The sequence below is a fragment of the Amphiprion ocellaris genome, chromosome 4 (genome assembly GCF_022539595.1).
Source record: "Amphiprion ocellaris isolate individual 3 ecotype Okinawa chromosome 4, ASM2253959v1, whole genome shotgun sequence".
NCBI classification, from domain to species: Eukaryota; Metazoa; Chordata; class Actinopteri; family Pomacentridae; genus Amphiprion; species Amphiprion ocellaris.
Window position 1 is genome coordinate 5,981,905 of NC_072769.1, and position 24,680 is coordinate 6,006,584.

At 40.5% G+C, this 24,680-nt stretch overlaps 1 protein-coding gene and 1 long non-coding RNA gene across 3 annotated transcripts; both read left to right on the forward strand.

The window, feature by feature from the left end:
• The first annotated feature begins 985 nt into the window (after window positions 1-985).
• On the forward strand, window positions 986-17,834 carry LOC111576398 (uncharacterized). Of its 2 annotated transcripts, none has more exons than XR_002746814.3 (6): window positions 986-1,425; window positions 3,790-4,095; window positions 9,671-9,967; window positions 10,053-10,173; window positions 16,933-17,000; window positions 17,452-17,532. XR_002746814.3 is itself a non-coding variant. In XM_023282050.3 (6 exons), the coding sequence occupies exons 1-6, from the start codon at window positions 1,374-1,376 to the stop codon at window positions 17,563-17,565; spliced, it is 954 nt and encodes a 317-aa protein (XP_023137818.2). In that variant the 5' UTR covers window positions 992-1,373; the 3' UTR covers window positions 17,566-17,834. The 2 variants fall into 2 exon arrangements, 1 of the variants encoding a protein (XP_023137818.2); XM_023282050.3 differs by having other exon boundaries at window positions 992-1,425; window positions 10,053-10,169; window positions 17,452-17,834.
• A 1,807-nt stretch (window positions 17,835-19,641) lies between these two features.
• On the forward strand, window positions 19,642-22,736 carry LOC129348734 (uncharacterized). The gene is made up of 2 exons (XR_008601390.1): window positions 19,642-22,401; window positions 22,516-22,736. It is a non-coding gene; the product is annotated as an uncharacterized LOC129348734 (long non-coding RNA).
• The last annotated feature ends 1,944 nt before the right edge of the window (window positions 22,737-24,680 follow it).

Genomic DNA, 24,680 nt, shown 5'->3' on the forward strand with positions numbered 1-24,680 from the left:
TGTAACACCACTCTCTATAAGTGCCATTCTCGCGCCAATTCTCTTCCCGTTTGTCGCTGATTTCTGTGGGAGAGGTAAGCGGCTTTGCAGTCTGGGGAAATTTCTGTTCTAGCTAGATTAAACTTGTTATGAGATGCTCACTTTGTTATTATTTGATGTGTAGGGGCATGTGTTGTAGCGATCACTGACAGGAGGATTTTGTGTTTCTACTTTAATGTCAGGTATGTTGTTTTCTGTTTGAAAAGTTTAATGTATCGCCCTTTTGTCGCTGATTTCTGTGGGAGAGGGGTATGTGTTGTAGCGATCAATGACAGGAGGATTTTGTGTTTCTACTTTAATGTCAGGAGCTGGAAAATAAATGGAGACGGCCTCCAAAAAAGATGCACGCCTGAATTTTTGCTAACACACACAACACAGAGACAGAAACACACCGGTCACACGTGCATGAGTGAGCCTGCTGACCAGGGATCTCTGTATTTTGCCAGTTCCAGAGAGGCATGCACGAGAAATAAACGGCAAAGCAAGAAGACACAGCCTTCCGACTTTTCTATTCAAACAAAGGCAAAATACACAACGCAGAGTCGAGGGGTTTGAACCAGCCAGCGACCGAGTGTTACTGTGCATGGTTACATAATCATGGTTCAGTCCAGCAGCATGTTCCAATGTTGCCAACTCCTCACTAAGGAAAGCAGCTATTGGCTGTACTAAAAGTCGCTGGAAGTCGCTAGATGACGTCATGGTCAAATTTGCGTAATTTCCCAATCAACATTGTAGGAGAGACAAAAAGTGAGTGTAAAACACCCAAAATATGTTTTTGAACTAGAGGCTAAATGCAGTGATTTATTTTAGTGTGATAGTGAAGAAACATTTTCATTTATATCCCGCTCTGTAAGCAGGACGGGATCTGCAGCGACTTTGCGCATGCGCGATTCATCTGCTGTCTGTACACGGAGCGATGTGGGTCTGCTCTAATCAGTGGGACTGCTGTGTATATGTCTATGTGCTGCAGGTTACTGGACTGACCGCCTGTGTTTTGTGAAGGGGAGGAGCTCACAGCAGCATCTGCTGCTCGTTGAGGACAGTAACTGCAGAACGATCCGAGCTTTCATTTCAGAGTCTCCAAAACACCAGAAAAAGTCGCTAGATTTGTCACTAGTTGCTTTTGTCAAAAAAAAAAAAAAAAAAAAAAACGTGGCCTGGAGGTTTTGGAAAGTCGCTAAGTTGCAACACTGGCATGTTCGTGCAGAGCTCTCCTCTGTTCCTTGTCAAGCTCAGTTTGTTTGCCAGCTCCGAGAAAAACCAGTTTCTGTGTTTTCAAGCTGTTCAGCATCAACAGATCGTGAAGAGACAGAAGCAGAATTATTCCATCATGAATGTTTAATTCTGTCATGGAGTCCTGGACCAGGTTTATTCTCCTTCTCCTCGGTAAGGTCATTTCTATTATTTCTGTGTTTCCTTCTGTTCTGTTTCTGTCAGGATTTAACTTCTAGTTTGGTTGTTTTCTTCTAAATATACATGCTGTGTTTTAAGACCATCCAGTGGATGATCTAGAAGATGTTTGATGAGTTAAAGAAGTTTTTCAGGTGGTTTGGAGGTTCGTGATTAGAAAACTACATTTGTAGTTCTAAAGCTGAGTGTATAAGTGTGTATATACTGTATGTATAATATGTATAAATCAATTTTATACATTTTACTGATCAACATCCAGCCTCCTGTGATCCACTGTTCGACTGTCTGTGTATTCAGAGCCAGTCAGCAACGGACTTTAACTATAATAACAATAATGATAATAAAAACACATCAAAATAACATCAAATATTAGTGAATCAGTGGTGTTTTTAGTTGATTTAAATGCAGTATAAAAGTTTAACTTTATTATTTCTGACTGGTTTCTGTTCAGTCCACTTTAGGAACATTTATAGAGAGAGATTGAAAAGATGTAAATGTTTCTGAGGCTGGAATGAAATGTTAATCTAAGAAACTCTTTTTATGCTTTGAAAGAGTCAATTGAGAAACTAGTGACCTAAATGAAAGCAGCAGCTGCTTTGTTTATTCACTTTATATCAAGCTAATGAGAATCAGCAGATTCAGGCTCAGCGTCCTGGACCTGAAAGGAGCTTCTGGTGAAATAAAAACTGAAAATTCACGAAAGATAAACTGAAATTGAAATAAAACAGCTGTAAAAGTACCAAAGATTTGCATTTGGCACAACATAAACAGGAAGTTGTCTTTTTTTTTTTTAGATGGTTTATATAAATGATTGACCTTCAGCTGTTGATAAACCTCCATGCAAATGTTTACGTGTTTTCAGTGGAAATAGAAGAGCTGTTTACTGCTGCAGGATAATCTGTTCTATCATGATGTCCTTTAAAATGAAGGTTCTTTATTCTAACTGCAACATGACCCAGCTCTCTGGAACTCATTAGAACTTTCTCTACATTTATAGTTTTTAAATGGTCTTTTCCTTGTTGTATCGATTTCTCCACATCGTTTCCATCTCTGATGAACTCGGCTGTAGAATCTCTGTCAGTGAAACTCATTTACGTTGACATCTACAAGCCAGTAAGGAAGAATCTTGTGGTGTTTGGTGCATCCAGAGTTTTAAATCTTCCTCTGAGTGTATAAAAGGAAAAGTCCATTAAAGCTGCACAGAGAGAAGCAGCTGGAATTTTATCTTGGAAGATGTTTCACCTTCATCCAGGAGGTTTCTGCACTTCAGTCCAGAGAAGTCTCTAGGATGAAGGTGAAACATCTGGAAGAACCCAACTAGAGGTCCAGCTGCTTCTTCCTGATCTCAGTAGGACTCTAATGACCTGGATGACTTTGCAGAGTTTAGAGTTAGAAGCTGTTGTCTGAAATCTAACACCGACCGGGAGCTGGAATCATGTTGCTCAGATCAGCAGCTGATTGAATCATGAAGCAGAGACTAATGTGCTGCTGGAGAGGAAAAACGTTCTAATCTGATCATGAGGTCGTCATAGAGATCTTCTCTGACGTCACCTTAAAGACCAACACATAGCACTTTTAATGTTGCATAATTAAGCTGAATTTTCTTGAACATTCTACAGAAATTCAAATAAACCTGGAATCAGCAACATTTATAATGTCTCCTCAGCTGTTATCAACACTGGAAGAATAAAAAGGCGACACTACAAACTGCAGACATTTAACTATTTACATATTTAGTGTATCGACATGCTCTGTGGAAACACTGCCTGCAGTTCAACCTGAAAACTCTCTGAATGTTGAACTCAGAAGATATGAGGTTTTTATAATAATAATAATAATAATAATAATAATAATAATAATAATTATTATTATTATTATTATTATTATTATTATTATTATTATTATTATTATTGTTGTTGTTGTTGTTGTTGTTGTTATTAATAATAATAATAATAATAAAAATACAGGATCTGGTGTTGCAATTAGAAGTCATTTTTCTAAGCTGAGATTTGGTTGTTTTTCAAGTACACATATGTTCACAGACTGTCGGAAAGTTGAAACTGGAAATTTATAGCTGATAAATGATGTCATTGTATTGTTTTTAAAGAATATAATGTTCGATTCAAACCCACTTTTGGGTTCTGATGGTTAAACTGGAGCTTTCCTCCTCACTATTCTCAGTGCAGCTGATGTATGGATCATCTGGTGTCTGTCTGGGATATAATTCTGTCATGTCTTGACTTTACTGTGTAAAGTTGCCCTGAGATGACATGTGTAATGAGTTTATAGTGTATAGATAAAATCAAACTGAAGCTGACTGATGTGTCTTTATTTTTACAGTGATCAGATTATCTGATGCTGAAGAAGAGCAGAATAATCTGACAGGAACTGAGGGAGGAAACATCACTCTGCCTGATCCTGTACTGGAGAGAGGATATCTGTTATATGAAGGAAATGTTATTGCTCAGGTGATAAACAGAGTACTCATCATAGATGATGGCATTTATATTAGCAGACTTCACTGGAACAATAACTCTGGACTCTTCACAATCACAGACCTGCAGAAGAGAGACTCTGGGATTTATAAAATTGACTCTAAAAAAGGAGTAATTTCTACTAAATCTATTTATAGCCTCACAGTTTACGGTAAGATGGTTTTCTTATTCTAATATATTGATCAGTGTGTGTTGGCAGGAATATTGTTCCAATAACTTCCTGTAACTATCTATGACATCAGCAGTCCTCATGTGGCTCCATGATGACATCATCAGTCCTTTCCAGTGACCAAACCACAGGTCATGTGAGGTCACTGATGAGCAGCATCACCACGTGTTAAACCTTCACATGTTTTCCCCATGAAGCCGACCAGCGTGTGATTAACACCTGAGACACACCTGAGTCAGTCCTGCATCAGCCCTTCATACTGACAGACTCACATCACACCTGGTTTCACAACTTTATGGGAGACAAGAAGCACTTTTAGAGCATCAGCATCACTAAGTTACTCTGCCAGTTTTCTTTCCATCATCACTGATCAGCTGAGACTGCTGCTGTGAATTTTATTAAAACTATAAAAACTACTATTTTCTAATTAAATTTAAATTAAAGGATCCTGAAATGAAAATTGTAAAAGTTAAATGATAAACCAGAATAATTGTGGGGAAAAAATGTAAAAATTATATATAAAAAAAGAAAAAATTCACCCTTAAGAAATAAAAAATCTAAATAATTAAAATATATATATATATTAAAAATTGTAATTAATAATATTGTTAATGTGATCATATGGTATATTAAAATGTCCATCCATCCATTATCTATACACCGCTTAATCCTCACTAGGGTCGCGGGGGGGGCTGGAGTCTATCCCAGCTGACTCGGGCGAAGGCAGGGGACACCCTAGACAGGTCGCCAGTCTGTCACAGGGCTACATACAGAGACAAACAATCACTCTCACATTCACACCTATGGGCAATTTAGAATAATCAATTAACCTCAGCATATTTTTGGACTGTGGGAGGAAGTCGGAGTACCCGGAGAAAACCCACGCATGCACAGGGAGAACATGCAAACTCCATGCAGAAAGATCCCGGGAAAGCCGGGACGCGAACCAGGGATCTTCTCGCTGCAAGGCGAAAGTGCTAACCACTACGCCACTGTGCAGCCCATATTAAAATGTAAAAAAAAAAAAAAATTGTGTTTAACTTATTTTTTGCTGAATTTAAACACAATTTACTGAACATATATATGTATATCTAAGTTAAGCATAATTATTAAATAGAAAACAATAATGTAAATATATGTATGTTTATATTTATATATGTGTGTGTACATGGATGTGCATCTGTATTTACGTGTTTGTATATTTCCATATGTGTGTTTGTGTTTTGGGACGAGCTGTTGATCCTTTTGAATCTGTCAGAGTTTATGGTAAAATCGGTCTACGTCCTGTTTTATTCAGGATTCAGGTTTTGTTATTGCTCAGGGAGGAACCAGCAGAGTCTTTAAACAGATGAAGCAACAATCATTAATCATCATGTTTACCTCACGGTGCTCCACAGTCTGCAGTTTAATCCCAGTTAGCTGACGGCTTTGTTTATTTCTGCACACATTGGAATGAAAAAAACATGTTTTGAACCTCAAGGTGACTCTAAAGTCCTGCAGAACCTTGTACAGAATGAAGAAACCTAAAAAACAACCCAGTTAAGGAGGTTAAAGATCTGGAGGACTCCATCCAGCTGGGAGGTCCACCTGAAGACTCTGGAGGGATTTTATATCTCATCTGGCCTGGGAACACCTCAGAACCCTCCAGGAGGAAACCAGAAAACACTGCTGGGGAGAAGAACATCTGAACTAAGACTGAGAAGCTGATGAAGAATGAAAACAGTCTTTAAAGGTTTCTGAGATGTTTTTGGACCAACACTCTGGAGAAACACCTTGTTCTGTGTGCAGATAAACACTGTTTAACCTGCAGGATGGTTTACTTCACCATGAAGCAGCCTTAATTTGGTTTATCTCGACATTAGCTGTGCAGCGTGAGACAGACTGAAGGTGGAAGTCTCTAAAACCAGAACATTTTGCAACCAAACAGAGTATTTCACCACAGATCAAGATTTCTCGTCTGGGTTCAGCTTCTTTCTACATCACTGCAATAAGTCAAGTGTTGCCGTCTGATTTTGTAAGAAGACCTGTCACCCAGTTGTGTCTGCTGGTCGACAAATTCAGGTTAAACCTTTTAAACATCACAAATATTGTTAGAATTCAGTTAATGCAGCCAGAAGTAAAGACACAGCTTCTCCTGAAGGTTTGAATCTGCTAAATGACTGTTTAGACTACAGGGGAATGACAGGAAGTACTAGAGTCTCTGCTGAACATCACATCTGATGACAAGCTTCTCAACATAAACGGGATTCAGAGTTTACATCTGAGCTCCATGTTTATATTCCACAAGTTCCACAGCTTCCAGAATGAAAATATTCCAAAACAAGCTGGAGGTCAAAGTTAGAAAATCGACGTTCTTCCTTTTATTTTGAAATTCTCTCCTCAGAGAGTCTTTACACTGAAGATGAGAGCAGAGTTGATTTTAACTCTTCAGCTGCTATTTTCTTTTAAAAAGCTGTGCGGCATAATAAACTTTAAAACTTTAAATATCTAAAAACCCACCAGCAGGTTTGAAATGAGTGTTATTTGTTTTAAAATTAGCCAAAATTCCACCATTGATCAAAGAAACCAGAAACAACCAATCATGAATCATTCAGTTTCATCAGGAAAATTACCCAAATTATACTTAAAATCATGATATTGCAGCAAAAATCACTTTATTCCAAGTTTGTCTTTTTAAAAATGCTTAAAAATAAAACATTTGAACTATTTGGATGAATCAAATAAATGCAGCACGGCTCAGAAACTGTGACCAGAGGAGGAAGTAGTTGGAGATCCATCCAGCAAGGTGAAACATCTGTATACAGATGGAATTATTCACATTCAAAATAGCTCAAAATTTATCCAGAACGACACAAAAAATCATGTAAAAAATTGTCAAAAATGACTCAAAAACTGTCTAAAAAGGCATAAACTTGTCCAAATGGCTGAAAAAATATTCACAAATGTATCAAAATGTGTTGCAAATGATCATGAAAGGAGAATCAAAGCTACTGGATGAATCAAATAAATGCAGCACGGCTCAGAAACAGTGAACAGAGGAGGAAGTAGTTGGAGATCCATCCAGCATGGTGAAACATCTTTCTAATGATGATCAGAGGAGAGAGGAAAAGTCTGGAGAGGCTGAAAACATGGACATAGTTCAATATCTACAGGATGTGGAGACAAAACTGACACCAAAACAAGAAAAACGAGACACAAAACAACAACAACGAGATGAAACTGTCCCAAAAAGACCTGAAACAGGACAAATGTCACAGAAAACAACAAAAACAACACAAAAAATGACCACAAAGAAGCAAAAGATACTTAAAGAACAAAGCTGACGAGTTGTTGTTGATACAGTCAGCATGATTCTGTCTCTTCCTTCATGTTGTTCTGGTTCTAAAAATGACCCACAGTGAGTAAAAATGTGACACTGTGGCCTTTATCCTTGTGACTGAGATGATGAGGAAAACTTGTGAAATCACCACATGGAGACGGGAAAGACATCAGTTTCCACGTGATGAGGAAACCACGAGGAAAGTCTGAAACTGTTTCAAACTAAATTTGAGAAAATCCAGTTCATCTACTGGAAGACTGAAGACATTTAATCTCAGAGGCTTTTTATTTTAGTGAAGCATAAGAGGCCAGTTTATAGAAACAGGAAGGAAGAATGGATTTAAAGGTCTCCTCACATCCTTAGTCACTGTTTACATCAGTTCCTGTACCTTCCTGAAACTGAAACATCAGCGTCATAGAAGGCCAGATGCATTAGATTAGATTAGATGAAATTAGATTAGATTAGATTGAATTCAACAAAATGCAGTTCAGCATCCAACCAGAAGAGCAAAGCAGCAATAAAAGCAGTGCAGTGTTAGATGTGTGGTTAACAGCTTTAAGGCAGTATGAATGTGCTGAGATATATGTACAGTATGAACATGTTTAGTATGTAAATAGAATAAGCTGCAGGTAATATCAGTGTGTTAGATGGATAAATGTGGATATAAAGACGGGATCCAGCTGGTGAGAAGGTTTTTTTTAAAGGTGCATCCGGTTTCTGATGTGGTTTTTAAAGTTCTTGTCTAGAATAATGATGTCTCATCTCCTTCTGTCTACATTCATTCATTCATCTGCTTCCAGAGGGTTTTATGAGTCAGAACTTGTCTTTCAGCCTCCCACTGACTCTGCAGTACCACCTGGTTCATCCATCATTACCTGTTTAGCAGCCGCTCTTCTATTTTCCATCAGCGTCTCCTCACTCCTGTCCCTGACTTCAACCTGAACCAGATCATTATTGTTATAGTTATAATAATAACATCTAGACCCCTATGAACACCAGGTTCTGGTTCCCACCAATGAGTCCACATCAACATTTAGTCTAAATATCTAAAAACTGGAACCTTGTCTGGTCTAACTTTAACACATCAGATTCTACTGATGTTAGAGCCTCAAAAGTTGGTGAAATGTCGACCAAAAGCTGTATTTTAGTAGAAATATAAGACTGTATTTTAGTAGAAATATGGATCCATCCATAGATATACACTTACAGGAACTTTATGGAGACGATATGCAAATTTTTTTTTAGATAAAAATTTAAAATTCTCCACTCTGAAAACATCTAAAATTCTCAAATTTCGGCCAAAATATTTTCCAGAACTTACTTGAGGGTCCCAAATAGTAAATAAATAAAGTCTGGTGTCTGAAAGGACCCAGACTGACCCACTAGAGCTCCTTAATGTTGACCTCAGTCCTGCTTTGGCAAAAATTCACTTTTCTTTGTGTCTGAACTCCCTTTGAAGTCTCCTGATCACCTTCAAAGTAACAATATCTGGTTGGCTTCCTCTGGGATCAACAGGAAGACAAAGAAAGTCTCTGAAGTCAGAAAATAACAGTTATTGGCAGTGATACAACAGAAAAAAACATTATTTTAGTTCCACAAAGACCTTTTAGCTAGAGGTTACTTCAAGAATCATTTCTGTAAATGGTTTCCATAAAGAACGACAAAGTCCCTAAAGAACCATTTTTTAAAAATGGTTCCTTTAGGTGTAATAAATGATGCTCCAGATAACTTGAGCAAAAACTTCTTTACAGAATTTGTTCCAGACAGTTCCTACTGAGTCATTATGGACACATTTTTTCATTTAAAAATCTGAGTCATTTTTGACACTTTTATTATATCAATCAAACTAAGTCATTATTGAAAAGCTTTTAGCAAATTTAGCAAATTTTGAGTCATTTTGGACAATTTTCGTGTCACAGTGGACCTTAGTTTTGTGTTTTAAGGTCTTTATTGGGATCATCATGGGCAGAATTTGGCACGTTTGTCAAATTTTGAGTCATTTTTGAAAAACTTTCAGTCATTTAGGACAAATTCTGATGGTATATGGACAAATTTACTGTCATTTAGGACAAGTTTTGTAATTTATGTCAAGTTATTTTGAACGTTTTGAGTGGATAATTGTTGAAAAATCACCACAGTAGAAAACATCATTTTTTTGAGTCCTATTTCTAACCAGAAGATGCAGGTTGTTGTTGTGAACTCTTGTCTAATTTTCAGTGTCCATCTGGTCCTCTGCAGACTCTGTAGCGCTTCCTGCTGTCCAAACACTGAGTGTGAGCTCTGACAGCTGCTATCTGCTGTGTGCTGTGGACAAAGCTGCAGAGATCACACTGTGGTGGTACAAAGATGAGGAGGTGGTGAACCAGAGCAGCTCTGCTGGACCTCTGCCTCTCACTGTGACCAAGCAGGACCTCAGCTCCTCTTACAGATGTGTGGCTGGAAACCCTGCAGAAGAAAGGACTCTTCTAGTGGATCTTCAGACGTTCTGTGGAGAGAACTTCACTGCAGTTCAGAACAACACAGAATCAAGACATCGTAAGATCAGTTCTAACTCTGATTTTTATCATTAAAACCTGTTTTTTGGTGAGTTTTTCTTGACCTCCAGTGTTTTGTTTCACAGATTGGATCATAATAGCAGTCTCCATTGGATGTGTTGCACTTGCAATTGTTCCACTCGCATTTTTAATCAAGTGGAAGTGCTTCAAGAGAAACGAGTGGACAGCCACAGAAAGACAAGGCAGGTGATTGTTTTGTTGTTTGACTTGCACTGCTTGATAACCGATTTTTATGTGTCATGTTTTCACCACTGTCAGAAACAAAATCGAGCAAAGGCAGGGAGTAATCATCTAAGAAAAACTGAGGGAAACAGGCTTTTTTATTTGGGTGATCCTCATCACAACAGACGCTTTTGCTGCTGCTGCTTCATGGTTCCAGTGGACGACTGATCAGATCAAACTGTCCAGATTTTTGGGCTGATCTGGTGATTCTGGGTTATTACAGAGAGAACAGTAAACGTTCTCTGCTGTGTTCTTCTGGTGTAAAAGATAATTTCCCATAACTTGATACACATCTGACAGGATCTGTTTGTTTCATCTGAGCCGCTGTATTCAGATCAGCGAACTGAAGGTGATTTCCATGTTACTGTGTCTGACTGTAAACAACGGACAGACGTGTTCGGGTTCATTGTTCTGCTGACAACAGGACATTTGAGAGTTTAGTGTCTCTGGTTTCCTCAGGTGTTTTCCAAAGATCTACATTTTAGACACTAAAGTAGTTTTTGTTTTTGCTGGTATTCACCACATCGTCATTTCTTATTCAAGCAAAACAGGGGAAATCCATTTTAAAGAATTACACATATGAAGACTCTAAAGAGTGAAATTTGCAGTATTCTAGTACAGATAGGAGTAACCAAGCAGATACATGGATTTACCCATTTTTACTTTGTGCGATGTCCATTTATCCATCCATTTTTTCCCATTTCTCCGGGGTCATGTCATGGAGGCAGAAGCAGGTCATTCCAGATGTCCCTACCCCTGGTAACGCTTTCAATTTCCTTCTGGAGGATCCCGAGGTGTTCCCTGGCCAGATGAGATATGAGAGTCCTTGGGTGGAACCTGGGGTCTTGTCCCAGGTGTACATGCTTGGAAACCTCCAAAGGAAGTCCCCCAGGAATCATCCAAATCAGATGTCAGAACCACCTCAACGGTTTCCTTTTAATTTCAAGGAGCAGTGACTCTAGTCTGAGCTCCCTCTGGATGTTCAAACTTCTCACCGTACCTCTAAGGCTGAGCCCATCCACACTACGGACTTTGTGCTGAGAGTCCAATCACAGTTCTTACTTTGGTTGTGTAGGATATGACTGGGTCGTATCAACAAGCCCGGTACCCCATATTACCGCAATACCCGCCACAGAGCCTCTGGAAGGACATAGTCATCGGCCTTTTCCAGACCCCCAAAACATGTGTGGACTGCCTGATCAAACACCCATGACCCCTTTAGCAGCTCTGCAAGATTAACCAGCTGGTCCACTGTTCCTCATCCAGGACAGAATCCACATTGCTCCTCCTGAACCCGAGGTTCAACAAGCAATCAGAGCCTCCCTTCCAGCACCTTGGACTAAACTTTCTTGGGGAGGCTGAGTAGTGTGCAGTCCCCCTTTTTTAAAAATGGGAACCACCACCCTGGTCTGCCACTCCACAGGCACCATACTCGATGCCCATGTAACATTGAAGAGACCTGTCAGCTAAAGAGTCCAATAATGCCCAGAGCCTTCAGCATCTCAGGGAGAATCTTATGCACACCTGGCACTTTGCTAATTAGGAATTTCTTAACTACCTCAGCAACTTCTACCACAAATATAGATGGATATTCCCCTGAATCTTCTTGCTCTGCATCCTCAGCAGAGGACCTGTTGACAGAGTTGAATAGTTCCTCGCAGTGCCCTTTCCACCACTCAACAGTGTTCCCAGTTTGGCTGTACACAGCCTGGACCAAGCCCTGCCTTCTCTTCCTGAGATGTTTAGCAGAACCTCCTTGAGACCAACCAAAAGTCTTTTTCTGTAACTTCTCCACATTGATCCCACACCTGAATTTTTGCTTCCACCACTGCCACAGATGCAGCCCTTTTGGCCATTCAGGACATGTCTGCTGCTCCAAGAGACCCCCAAGCCAGACACTCCTGAAAGGCTTCCTTAATCAGCCCGATGGCCTCCTTAACATTAGCATCCATCAGCAGGTTTTCAGGTAGCCACAACAGGCACCAGTGAAATTCTGGCCACTGCTCCCATCAGCTTCTTCTGCAATGGAGGGTTTGAACATGGCCCACTCAGATTCATGTTTCCAACCACCCCGGGATACAGGAGAAACTCCAGATGTTCCCAGCTCACTCTCACCAGCAGCCTTCCCCGCCATCAGATCCAACACAGCTCTTAACCCTCTCTTAACCTGAGTGTCCAAGACATTCAGCCACAGGTCCGATGACACGACTACAAAGCCGATCAAGCCTTTAGCCTAAAGTGCTCTGGTACCAAGTGCACTTATGAGCTACCTTATGCTTGAACATGGCCATATTGATGACTAATGCAGAAGTCCAATAACAAAAAACACCACTTGGGTTCAGAATAGGCAGGCGGTTCTCTCATATCAACCCCCTCCAGGTTTCTCCAGTTGCGTATGTGAATGTTGAAGTTCCCGAGGAGAATGATGGGTTCCCGTCGGAGACCCTTTCCAGGACATCACCAGAGACTCCAAGAAGGCCGAGTACTCCGAGCTGCTGTTCGGTTGTTCGGTGCAACAACAGTCAGTGTTTTCCCTCCATGACACCCAGTTGCAGAGAGGTAATCCTCTGGTTCTCCAGGGAGAACTCCAACAAAACGATATTCAGTTGGGATCTTGTGAGTATCCAATGCCTCTCACTCTGGGCAACTCTGGAAAAGGAGGTGAGCCCAATTCCTCTTCAGGAGTTTGGTTCCAGAACCTTTGCTATTCATGGAGGTGAGATAAACTGTATCTAGTCGGTACCGTTTCACCTCCTGCACCAGGTCAGGTTCCATATCGCTGCAACTAGTCTACACCTTCAGGGGGTGGCAGGCCTTGGTGTCCACTCCTGTCCACTGCCCAGTTGCCAGACCACCTAAACCCAGTGTCCAGCCCTTTGGGTGGTGGGCCCACTGGGAGGCAGTTCCAACATCTTGTTGTTTCAGGCTGTGTATGACCGAGCCCCACAGGGAAAAGCTTGGACACCAGACACTCGAGCTCCCCTCTTGGGCCTCCAGGTGGGAGCCCTGGTCCCTCTACTGCAGGTAAAGTGGCTTGTTAGTCAGTTCTGGACACTTTTAACTAATTTCAAACACTTTTTAAATCTTAGACAGATTTAATGCCTGTTGTGAAACACTTTGAGTCTTTTTGGAAACTTTTTAATCCTTTAAGCGCCAAAGTCGCAATATTGCATCAAGCAACATTGCTGAACATAACAAGCCATAGCTGCAAATATGGTACCTCATATAGTTACTATTTTACACCAGGAGATGGCGGACATCTGGAACTTCAATCAAGACAGCAAGCGAAAACTCACCATACCGAGCGGTCTGTTCACTGTTGACAAAGTACTTTGTCAAGTAATGGCTGACTCAGATTCTGAAGAGGGATATTCATCCTCTGATGAAGATGTTCATTTGTCCAGTGAGACAGAAAGTGACGCTGCGCACAGGCGTAACAGCAGCGAGTCCGTGCGCCATGACAGTCCACAAGCAGCACATACTGGAGCCGATGCTTTGCTTCACCGTGTCCAGGGTGGCAGGAGGGGACGTGGTGGGTGTAGCAGGGGTGGCAGGAGGGGACGTGGTGGGTGTAGCAGGGGTGGCAGGGGACGTGGTGGGTGTAGCAGGGGTGGCAGGACGGGACGTGGTGGGTGTAGCAGGGGTGGCAGGATGGGAGGCAGGACGGGACTTGGTGGGTGTAGCAGGGGTGGCAGGACGGGACGTGGTGGGTGTAGCAGGGGTGGCAGGAGGGGACGTGGTGGGTGTAGCAGGGGTGGCAGGACGGGACGTGGTGGGTGTAGCAGGGGTGGCAGGACGGGACATGGTGTGTGTAGCAGGGGTGGCAGGACGGGACATGGTGGGTGTAGCAGGGGTGGCAGGAGGGGATGTAGTGGGTGTAGCTGGGGTGGCAGGACGGGACTTGGTGGTTGTAGCTGGGGTGATCAAAACACCATTAATTGTGAGGAGGGCAGCGAGTGGGGATGCAAAAAAATGCAGAAATAGCAGCAGACGCGGTAGAAGCCGCGGGAGAAAATGCACTGATAATAGCGGCGGAGGCCGCAGTGGTGTTCACGGACCCGCCGTAAATGATGATGATGATGGCTGGGTTTGCTTAAGAGATGAGGAAGAGTATCACAACTGGATCAGACATTTTGATGAGCCTGTTGGGTATCGTGGAGACAGGAATCTGACAAATTCTGAGCCAAGCAATGCCATCCTGATTGATAAACATCTGTACAAGTTATGTAATTCGTAGATCCGCCACCTGGTGACGTCATAATATGTAAATTAGATGAATGAATTTTACTCCCATCACAAACTTTGGATCATACTGATGATTTCACTCATTTACAGTATGCCTTTATCTCTAATCATTTTCAAGTTACAACCTTTTGAAAAAGTGATATCAAAACTGAAAATTTTATTGAAAAAACTGTGGCGCATAAAGGGTTATGTCATTTTGTATTGGTTCATGTCATTTTCAACAAAATTCAGTTCAAATTTTTTTTAGATAAGTTTATTTAATTTTGGACACTATATTTCATTTTGGTCAAATTATTATTTTGAACATTTTTTGAGTCTGAAATAAACCAGAATGATCCTGCAAGTTTATTTCTGAGCAGTTTGGTGACTGCAGGCCTTCTTGTGGTCCATGCAGCTGCTGCTGATGGTGAAGGTAAAGATCGTTCTAGAGAGTAGAAAACAGGATGCAGGAAGGGGAATGAGTCACTCAGGCCATTTCAGACCGACAGAAACAGAAATCGTATCTGGACAAATGACCAGAGCAGTGGCAGAGGGAGGAAATGATGGGATGCTGACCAGCTGATTTCCCAGAACCATACTGGACTTTCCAGGCAAATATTGACCTCTCAGGAAACAGATGGTGTTGTGAGTTTAACCTTTGAAATCACACTTTCTTCTCAACCAGTCCAATGTACGCAGTGGAAACAAATCAGCACATTATCTGTAGATGAACTGAATGTTCCACAGAGTTCTGAGTGACTCTACCTGCAGACTCAATAACATAAATTAATTCTAAATCAGCATTAAAATCTGGTATTTGATTCGAAAATGAACCAAATCAAAGCTTGAAATTGAGATATTCAAGCAAAATTCACTGTATTCTACATATCTAGTTAAAAAATGTTTTAGGAATCCTAGCAAACCTGATTCTCCATGATGGACTCGGCTGTGACCAACAAAGAAAAACTGTAATAGGAGATCAATAATGCAGCAAAGAGGAAGTTTGCAGAGGAACACAGAGATTTTTGTTTGACGTTGACAGTTAACTGTAAGTCATTTATCAGGTTACAGCTTCCCTAATTCCAATCTACCTGGGAAACTGTGATATGTATGGGAGTCATTAGTTGCTAGCTTTGTTCTCATGACGCTAACTGAAGTGTGTGCTGCATCAAGTTACCATGGAGACACAATTTGTGCATGAACAGTTTCCAAGGGAAATGTTTTACTGCTGGCTAATACTCAACAAACATTTTCAGCTTCAGATCAGATGGTGACAGGATATTAAACTGGAACTTATCCTCTATACGCCTAAATTTTGTCTTTCGTTTTTTCAGTTCAATCTTCTATGGTTTGAAAAGTCACAAGAGTAAACACTGTTTTATTTCTAAAGTGTAAAAGTTGTCTCGAAATTGTAATTTGACTGAGAAAAGACTCTCTGAAGTAAGAAATGAAGATTTGTAGGAGTCTGAATGTAGTGCAGCTTAAAGTACATCTTAGTAAGAACTGAGCCACATGATGAAGCTATCAGACAAACAAATATCTCATTAGAGCATGGAGTTCCTCAGGGCTCCATCCTGAGACCCTTTTTGTTCACCTTCTACTGCTCATGCTCTCTTTATTAGTTCTCTTGTCCTGATAATAACTTTTGTTCTAATTTGACAGTTGTCTGAAGTTATTCGCTCTGGCATGTTTCTGTGCGTCATGCTAGCTTTCCCTGCAGCTCTTCAAAGAAACCACATTTTTCGAATCATTTCAAACTGTGGTCTTAGAGTCTGACTGAAGGAAAGTACAGAAGTTAGTCACCTGAAACATCTTTGTTCAGCCACAAAATCAAACTTAAAATGGCTGATGTAAAAATCAGGTTCCTGTGGAGATCTGCTGGGAGCTCAGGCTGAACTGTTGGTCTAAACATCGTTCACGTTCTCTGAATCTTTATATTGGAAGGTTTGAGTGCAGAGTTAGGACTACCCATAGAGACACAATTATGGAGAAAATAGCAGCTGGAATAAACCAGAATTCCGCTTTATCTGCCAAACTACACCCTTTCCTTTTACAGCAGCTTAAACATACCATGCATTGTTTTTTCTTATTAGAGAGTTCCGTTCTCTTGTTGACCCCAAGAAGCAGCACAGAACATTTAGAGATGGTTGAGAACTTTGCTGAGCGACAAAGACGCCAGTGTTCCTGCAGCTTTGTTACGCTGACTTCTGGTCAGATTCTGGACTGAATTCAATCTATTTTTCATAGTTGTTAGGGGTTTCGGCTGACAGTGTCTGTCCAGTTGAACCCTCAGCTCTTCAGGACAAAGCTGGTGCTGCTCTGTTTGAATGTTAGAACAGGAAGTCTGAGTGTTTTAAATCTCAGGAACATTTTCTTGATCCTTCTTATCTGATTTGTTCTGGTCAAGCTCTTGGTAATCCTGGTTTTGAAATGTACTTCATTAATAAAATTTTATTTATGTACAAGTTAATATTAAACTTTAACTTTGTGTCTTTGCAGATCCTGAGGGCACAAAGTCAGACGCGGAGTACACTGAAGTAAACATCTGTCCTGACAGACGCAGTCAGGTAGGTGATGTTTAGACTCTAAAGTATTATTTTGTGGTAATGATATTTCTGTAGCAGTGATGTTTGCTCATCTGTCCTCCCACAACATCAGTTCATCAAGTCTGCTGGGACTTTGTTGATGGCGCCACACCTCTTAACCAAACTATGTCCTGATGATTCACTGGAAACTGTTATTCTGAAAACAGAAGAGGTTTCACTCAGTAACACATGAAGGTTCAGATACAGACAGTTCAAAGAAATGTGGAGAATGTGTTGCCCTTGGCTCTGAGTTAAATCTGAATACCAGAAGCAGCCTGTATCAGGTTCCAGGACCTCCAGGGTGGAGATGATCTGAAGCTCCAGACCCTTCAGTTCCTCCCTCTGGCTGCTTTCAGACGCTCCCTGATTCTGGTTCCACTCCCACTTAAATTCTTCTCTTCACTGCTTACTTTCGGTGTTTTTTCTTCTGCAGGGAGGAAATTTACCGGATTCACCAGGCTCTGTGGATCGCTCCAATCTGACGACAGTTTATGACAAACTGGAGGCTCATCGGATGGTGCTGCCAGACTCGGATGGTAACGTTTGACAGCAGAAAACAGATTTCTACCATTATTGTGCAGCTGACTGAAACCAAAGATGAAGGAAAATGTACAGACCATAATCGACCAGTACTATTTGTAGATAACCAAAAATACAACTGTCCTGTACCCATTTCAATATTTGCTATTTATTTTGTTCTTGTGATTGTATTAACTTCTTGCACTGCTTTGTTACTGTCCATTGTTGCATTTCATCTGTTCTCAGAAGGTCTTCACATTTCATCCTTGGTGTTAATAAAGATGCTCTGTATGGAGACATGGTGTTTACTGTCTTCTGTGGTTCAGACATTCCTCCCTCATTCAGTAACACATTCTCTAGATGCTGCATCACAGCTGGCAGTAAGTCCTTGTATAGAAATAGTTCAAACATGAGCAGGACAGTGTTGTCATTCTGAAATACTGTCTCTGCAGAACCTCCCTGGTTAGAAGAAGAACCGACAGTAGCTCTGCATCGTGTTGTCTCTTAGATCCGTGAGTTCTCTACCAGAGGAACCACAACAACCTCCATCAGTACAATGCAGCTCATTTACAACTAATTCAACACAAAGTAGGAAGTGAGTCACCACAACCTGCCCCCAGGACAGCTCTGATTGGTCGAGGCCTGGAGTCCTCAGACCTCTGAAGACGTCCTGTGGTTTCAGGCTCCAAGACCTTCACAGCAGAACCTTTCAGGTCTGGAAGTTTCTGGAATCTGAAGGCTGAGTCGACACTTGGTTGGACACTCTCGGTTGTGTTCCTCTAACCATCAGTAGATCCATCTGGGAATGAAGCTGCCATGAAGGTGGTGAAAGGAACGTCCACATGAATGCAGGACTTCATGTTCCCCAGCAGAACATCACCTCCTTCCATCCTGCTGCATCTCCTCTGCAGGTATACGACACACCTGGACTTCGATGTGATGGAGAAGGAAACTCCTCAGAGCAGGACACCTTCTTCCATCTGTCCATGGTCCAGCTGTGATGCTGTAGCAGCTTCCAGTGGTGGACAGGAGTCAGCATGGACTCAATCTGAGATGTTCTGAGATGTTCTGATCAGCAGCTTGGAGGTTTTCAGCAGCTCTTCTATAGGATCAGACCTCCTGCATGAGGGATCCTCTGGTGTCCACGTCTCTGGTTCTCTGGTTCTCCTTCTCTTTACACTTTTAATAACCGCTGTAGAACTCTTGCTGTTCTGGAGATGTTCTGATCCAGTTTGTTAAAGTCTCTCAGATCTTCCAATGAACCAACTTCCAGAACTGAGCCTTTATGAGGAGATGATCATTGAGCTGGTTTAATGTTAATGTTTTTAAACTCAGGGCTGTAATGACATTTTCAGATTCCATTTGTTTTAGATTCTTCATCTGTTTTGTTTTTCATTTTTATTAAAAGGTAATTCAGTAAAATTATCAGTATTCTCTCATATGTTTTGTATATCAGAATCCTAGAGGATCATTAGAAGCTGGTGATGAGGTTGAAGAGTCCAACATGACAACAATAAAAGAACTAGAGAAGCTGAAACTTCTCCAACATTTCTGGGTGAGTTCATCTCATTTTCACATCAGGAGGACTTGGGCGTCGTCACAGCTGCAAACCAAGAATTACGTCAGTAATGTTTCAGACTGCTGTAAATCTGGGTGTTTCTCGTATAAAATGTGGGTTAAAACTAAACGTCATCCTGAAACCTTCAGTTTGATTCCATCTGATTCAGAAGCTGCTCGTCTTTTCAACTTTAGGGACCAGGAATGCAAACAATCATCTTTTCTACAATCTGGTGAATCTTTAAGCACCACTTTGTTCCTTTTCTGCTTCAAGTTATGATGGAAAAGCTTCTTATTTATGAAGCTTATCTCTGCAGAATTCACATAATTTAAACACAAGTTCTCATCTTTATTCTGGTTTTTCACTGTGGAGGACAAATGCATTCAATATTTGGACCAAAATCAGTAAATTTTGGACGATATATGGAGAATAACAAGTGAAAAGTACACTTGTTTTAACCTCTATGGTTGCACAGTGGCCTGATGTGCACATTTAAACTAAATCTGTCTGAAATAAAGTCTTGAACTGATGGGTTTTATGATTTTATGATCAATGGATTGTTAAAAATCACACATATGTGGCTTTGGTACGTCGATACGACAGTAAGAAAGTTCATGATCATTTGTCGGATCCTGAAAATAGAGTTTAAACGGGTTTGATGAAGAAGTGAGCAGCAGGAACTGGAAATGACATTTTCTGGAGTTACTCAGAGACCAAACAGAAACCAAACAGAAGGACAACTCTTCAGTGATCCAATTCCTCCTGAGGTAATGTCATGTTTTCAATGACCTCATTATGTCTTCATGTTATAAATAACCTCCATCTACCACATGCTGTTCCTGTTGCTAGGTGACATCAAACACTCTTTGTTTTCTTATCTGCAGGCCGGTTGGTTTATTATCTCGTTCTGCAGGTGTCAGCAGGGGTGGACTGGGGCAAAAAATCAGCCCTGGCATTTTAGGCCCGGACCGGCTCACAACATTATCAGTTGACTGAATCAAGCACTGATTTTTGAATGCAAGGACAAAAACTGACAGAAAGGTCGGATTTCAGAACAAAAATTCAAAAACATCTTTAGAGACCGATACAAACTTGTTGACAAATTTGTATAAAAAAAAAAAAAATGCAATCCAGTAGAGCAGGGGTATTCAACTAAAATTCAAAGAGGTCCAGTCAGAGAAAATGTATTAAAGCCAGTCCAGAACATCATAAAGTCTAACTTGAATTAGTGTGATATATGTTGATGTAACCTTTTAGTTTCATTAGTGTCTGCATGTAATCAATAACTGACATCAAATCAAACAAAATTCAGTACGGTTCAGAAACATTTTGACAACTTTTATTAATAAATAAATTTTGATATAGGTGTACATCTTGAAATAAAGTCCAGAACATCATAAAGTCTTACTTGAATTAGTGTGATATATGTTGATGTAACCTTTTAGTTTCATTAGTGTCTGCATGTAATCAATAACTGACATCAAATCAAACAAAATTCAGTACGGTTCAGAAACATTTTGACAACTTTTATTAATAAATAAATTTTGATATAAGTGTACATCTTGAAATAAAGTGCAGAACTTCAAAAAATAATGACTGAACAACCTGAACCAACTTACATCTTTAACAATTCCTAAATCTCAAAAAATGTAAACAATTCGATTCGTTTAGTTTATTTCCTGTCTTCCATCAGTCCCCTTATATCCCTGCTGCTTATAATGAGGGAACTGAGCTGCAGCTTGTCCTGCCAGTGTTTTGAATCGTGGTCTGAATGGTGTCAGGGTCAAGACATCTGGGGCTCATTGGTGAGTCTGGTACGATATTTAGTTTGGGTTATGTTCATAGCTGAAAAAGTTGCCTCACAGCTGCGTGTTTAGCCGATCATAGCCAGCATGAGCAGCGATACTTCCTTGTTGGTTTCCTCCTCTCGTCTGTCCCTCTCAGCTGTTTTCTGAACGCAGAGCTGTGATGTTTAGCGGCTACGATGCAGAGACTTCATTGGCTGAGTAGCATCACGTGGGATGCTGAACTCGTACCTAATTGGTCTGTGTGTTTCCTGAGCTGATAACTAAATGCTGTAAACACTGGAAAAGCTGCGCCGGGATAATAGAAGCGTGAAATTTAAACTTCTGTTCCAGTTTACTGATTCCAGGTCCGGGGGAACCTGTTGACCAGCCCCTACTAGACACCGACCCACCGGGACAGTGTCCGGTATGCCGGATGGCCAGTCCACCCCTGGGTGTCGGTGATCTGTGCTGTAAAAATAGAAAGAAGAAAAACACTGTAGACAAGAGACTATGGAGGACTAAAAGTGCCAAAATTAAATAAATAAATACATCATTAAATAATTAATTAAATATGTCATTAATTAATTAAAATTGGAATTAAATGTCATTAATTAATTAAAATTGGAATTAAATATTTCATTAATTAATTAAAATTGGAATGAAATACTTAAATGTGTTATTAAATAAATATATCATTAAATAATTAAATATGTCATTAATTAATTAAAATTGGCATTAAATATGTCATTAATTAATTAAAATTGGAATTAAATACATAAATGTGTTATTAAATATGTCATTAATTTATTAAAATAACAATTATTTTAAGTAAAAAACATATTTCATTATTTCACTATTTAATTAATTATTTCATGGTCCTTGCGTTGCAGTGGATCATGAATTTATTTTATCTGTCAACCTCGCCCGTCAAAGTCGGTGGGCGGATCCTAACACCTGATTGGTTACCCTGCACATCAAGTCAAGGCAAATCGATTCCAGATAATGGATTGACGCAGAGCTTGTGAACACATTCCGATACACTGGGTGGCGCTATTCACCTCTACGTTGGTTTGGATACTCAATAAAACAAAACTTTATTAGCAACCGCTAAAGACTCGGTCCTCTTTCCCAAATGTTGATACATGCGGTGCAAGACAAATTTTCCTTTAGCATTTCCTTTAGCATCTACTCGGGCGCGCCACGGCTCGTCTCGGTTTAGTTGTTTTTCCATTACATTGAGTACCACCTCATCGTGGGTTGAGTCGTCATAGCACGGTGGCCCGAAAGTCCCTTACCGTCATTTTTGTGCGACACAAACGCAATGCAACAATGTACATGGAGGCGATAGTACACCTGCTGCTCGGTCTGTGGCTTTCTGTCAGATTCAGAGTAACAGAAGAGTCGGAGAAAGCTGAGAGCGGCGAGTCGAAACACTCAGGAGACACACAGGAGAGTTTGGGAGGCGATACAGCAGTATCAAGCTGAAGACAAGAGGATATGAACGAGACGACATATAAGGGTAAGCTAATGCTAGTTCGCTAGCTATCGTGTATCAGTCCTGTGAACGACCCTGTAATGGCTGCAGTTTGTCGCTATTAGGTATTAAAATATGTATGCTGTGTATGTGTTTCAGATGCTCTCTGATGAGACTTCATGGGATTTACCTGAAGCAGCAGCACATGAGCCTGCAGTGGCACAAGGTGTAGAGGAGGAGGACAGAGATGTACAGGATGCACTGATGCACTACGTGTCATGCAAAGTTATTCTTCTTGTTATACTTCTGTTTTTCTGTCCCCGGACCGCTATTGTTTTCTTTAATGCAATTCTGACAATAAACTTTTGTAGATGTGTCTATGCTATTGTTTGTTTGTGAAGGTTAGCAAGATTAAATAAAAAATTAAACGCCAAAACATTAAAACAGCTGTTTTAAGAAAATTCCAGTTTGATAAATCAGTATTGCTTTGGTGTAATTCAGTCACCAGAATTATGAACCATAAAGGAGTTTGTGTTAAAACATGTTAAATCCCATTAAACACAAATACATTATTAGGGAATATAGAATTGTTTGGTTCAGACTGTTGACTCTTTTCCTACCAGTGTCTTAACAGACAAAATGAAAAGTTATGATGCAATCACATAAGTCACAAAATAGTTTATTAGTCAGCAGCAAAATCAAAACTATTTACAATGTGCAAAGTACAAACTGTGGTGGGCCTCTCCTACAGTGGAGGGCTAAAAGTAAAACTATATACAACTACAGGTGCTGGTCATATAATTAGAATATCATGAAAAAAGTTGTTCATTATTTCAGTAATTCCATTCAAAAAGTGAAACTTGTATATTATACTCATTCATTACACAGACTGATATATTTCAAATGTTTATTTCTCTTAACTTTGATGATTATACCTGAATACTAACAAAAATCTCAAATTTGGTATCTCTGAAAATTAGAATATTGTAGAAAGGTTCAATATTGAAGACACCTCTAATCAGCTAATTAACTCAAAACACCTGCAAAGGCCTTTATATGGTCTCTCAGCCTAGTTCTGTAGGCTACACAATCATGGGGAAGACTGCTGACCTGACAGTTGTCCAAAAGACAAGCTTTTTCATGATATTCTAATTATATGACCAGCACTTGTAAATCTCAAGTCTATGGGAGGTGGACTCGCTCACACTCGCCGGCTGCCCACTGCCTACCCAGCTACCCCAGCACACCCAGGAATGACTGGTTGAAGGCAGTATTCTGGGCCATCTCCTCCCGCTGCAAGGCCGCTTCATTCTCTCTTGCCTCGCTGAGGAGCAACCAGATGTTCTCATCATGCTGGGCATGACTCCACTCCTCCTCAGCCTGCATCTCCACAAGTACGCTAGGAAGGTCCAGTTTTCTGTGGCCCCCTTTCCTCTTGCCTAGACCAAAGACAGAAAAGTGATCAGAGTCAGCTTTAATGGCCAAGTAAGTACACAATATACACGGAATTTGGTTTCGGCTGTTGGTGTCATCCTAGGAATATGGAAGAGAATAATAAAAAATAAACTATAGAAAGAGGAACAGGGAGGAAAAAGAAATAGTAGTAAAATAGAACACAATATAAACAGAAATGTACAGCTAGACTGGAATGTATGAACACATTAGCAAAATGGTAATTGCTATAAACACAGTAGTGGTGATTTTTGTGTACAGGGCTCTGTAGTCCAAATGTCCAGGGTGAGTGGGGTCTCTGATGATGTTTTCTGCAGTCCGTACTATGGGCTGTAGTCTGTTTCTGTCCTGCTGTGTGGTTGATCCAGAGGTGCACAGGACAGATCGGATGACTGCAGTGTAGAACTGGATCAACAGCTCATGTGGCAGGCCATGTCTCCTCAGCTGTTGTAGGAAATACATCCTCTGCTGAGCCTTTTTCAGGAGGTCCTGAGAGATTGTAGTCCCCAGGAGCTGGAAGGACTCCACAGCTATGATGTGATGTGTTTAGCCACCCGTCCATCCATTTTCAATCATGATCATGTCTTTGATACTTTAATAAACTTCTGGCACTCTTCGCTTTAACCAAAGCACAAGCAGTAACTCCTCCACCACAAACAAAAACGACGTGGTGTGAACTTCATTTCATCCTGTGCACATTTTGGAGTTGCTAAGAAGAGCTGTGTTTTCTCATTTTTATGTATATTTTCATTCAGTTTCACAGCTACCTAGTGACTATAAGAAGAATGGTTGCAATACTACACTGCACCAGAACGTAAATTAATTAGAGTGACTTACTTGTTAAGTCAATGGAAAATAAATGCAGCTGCATG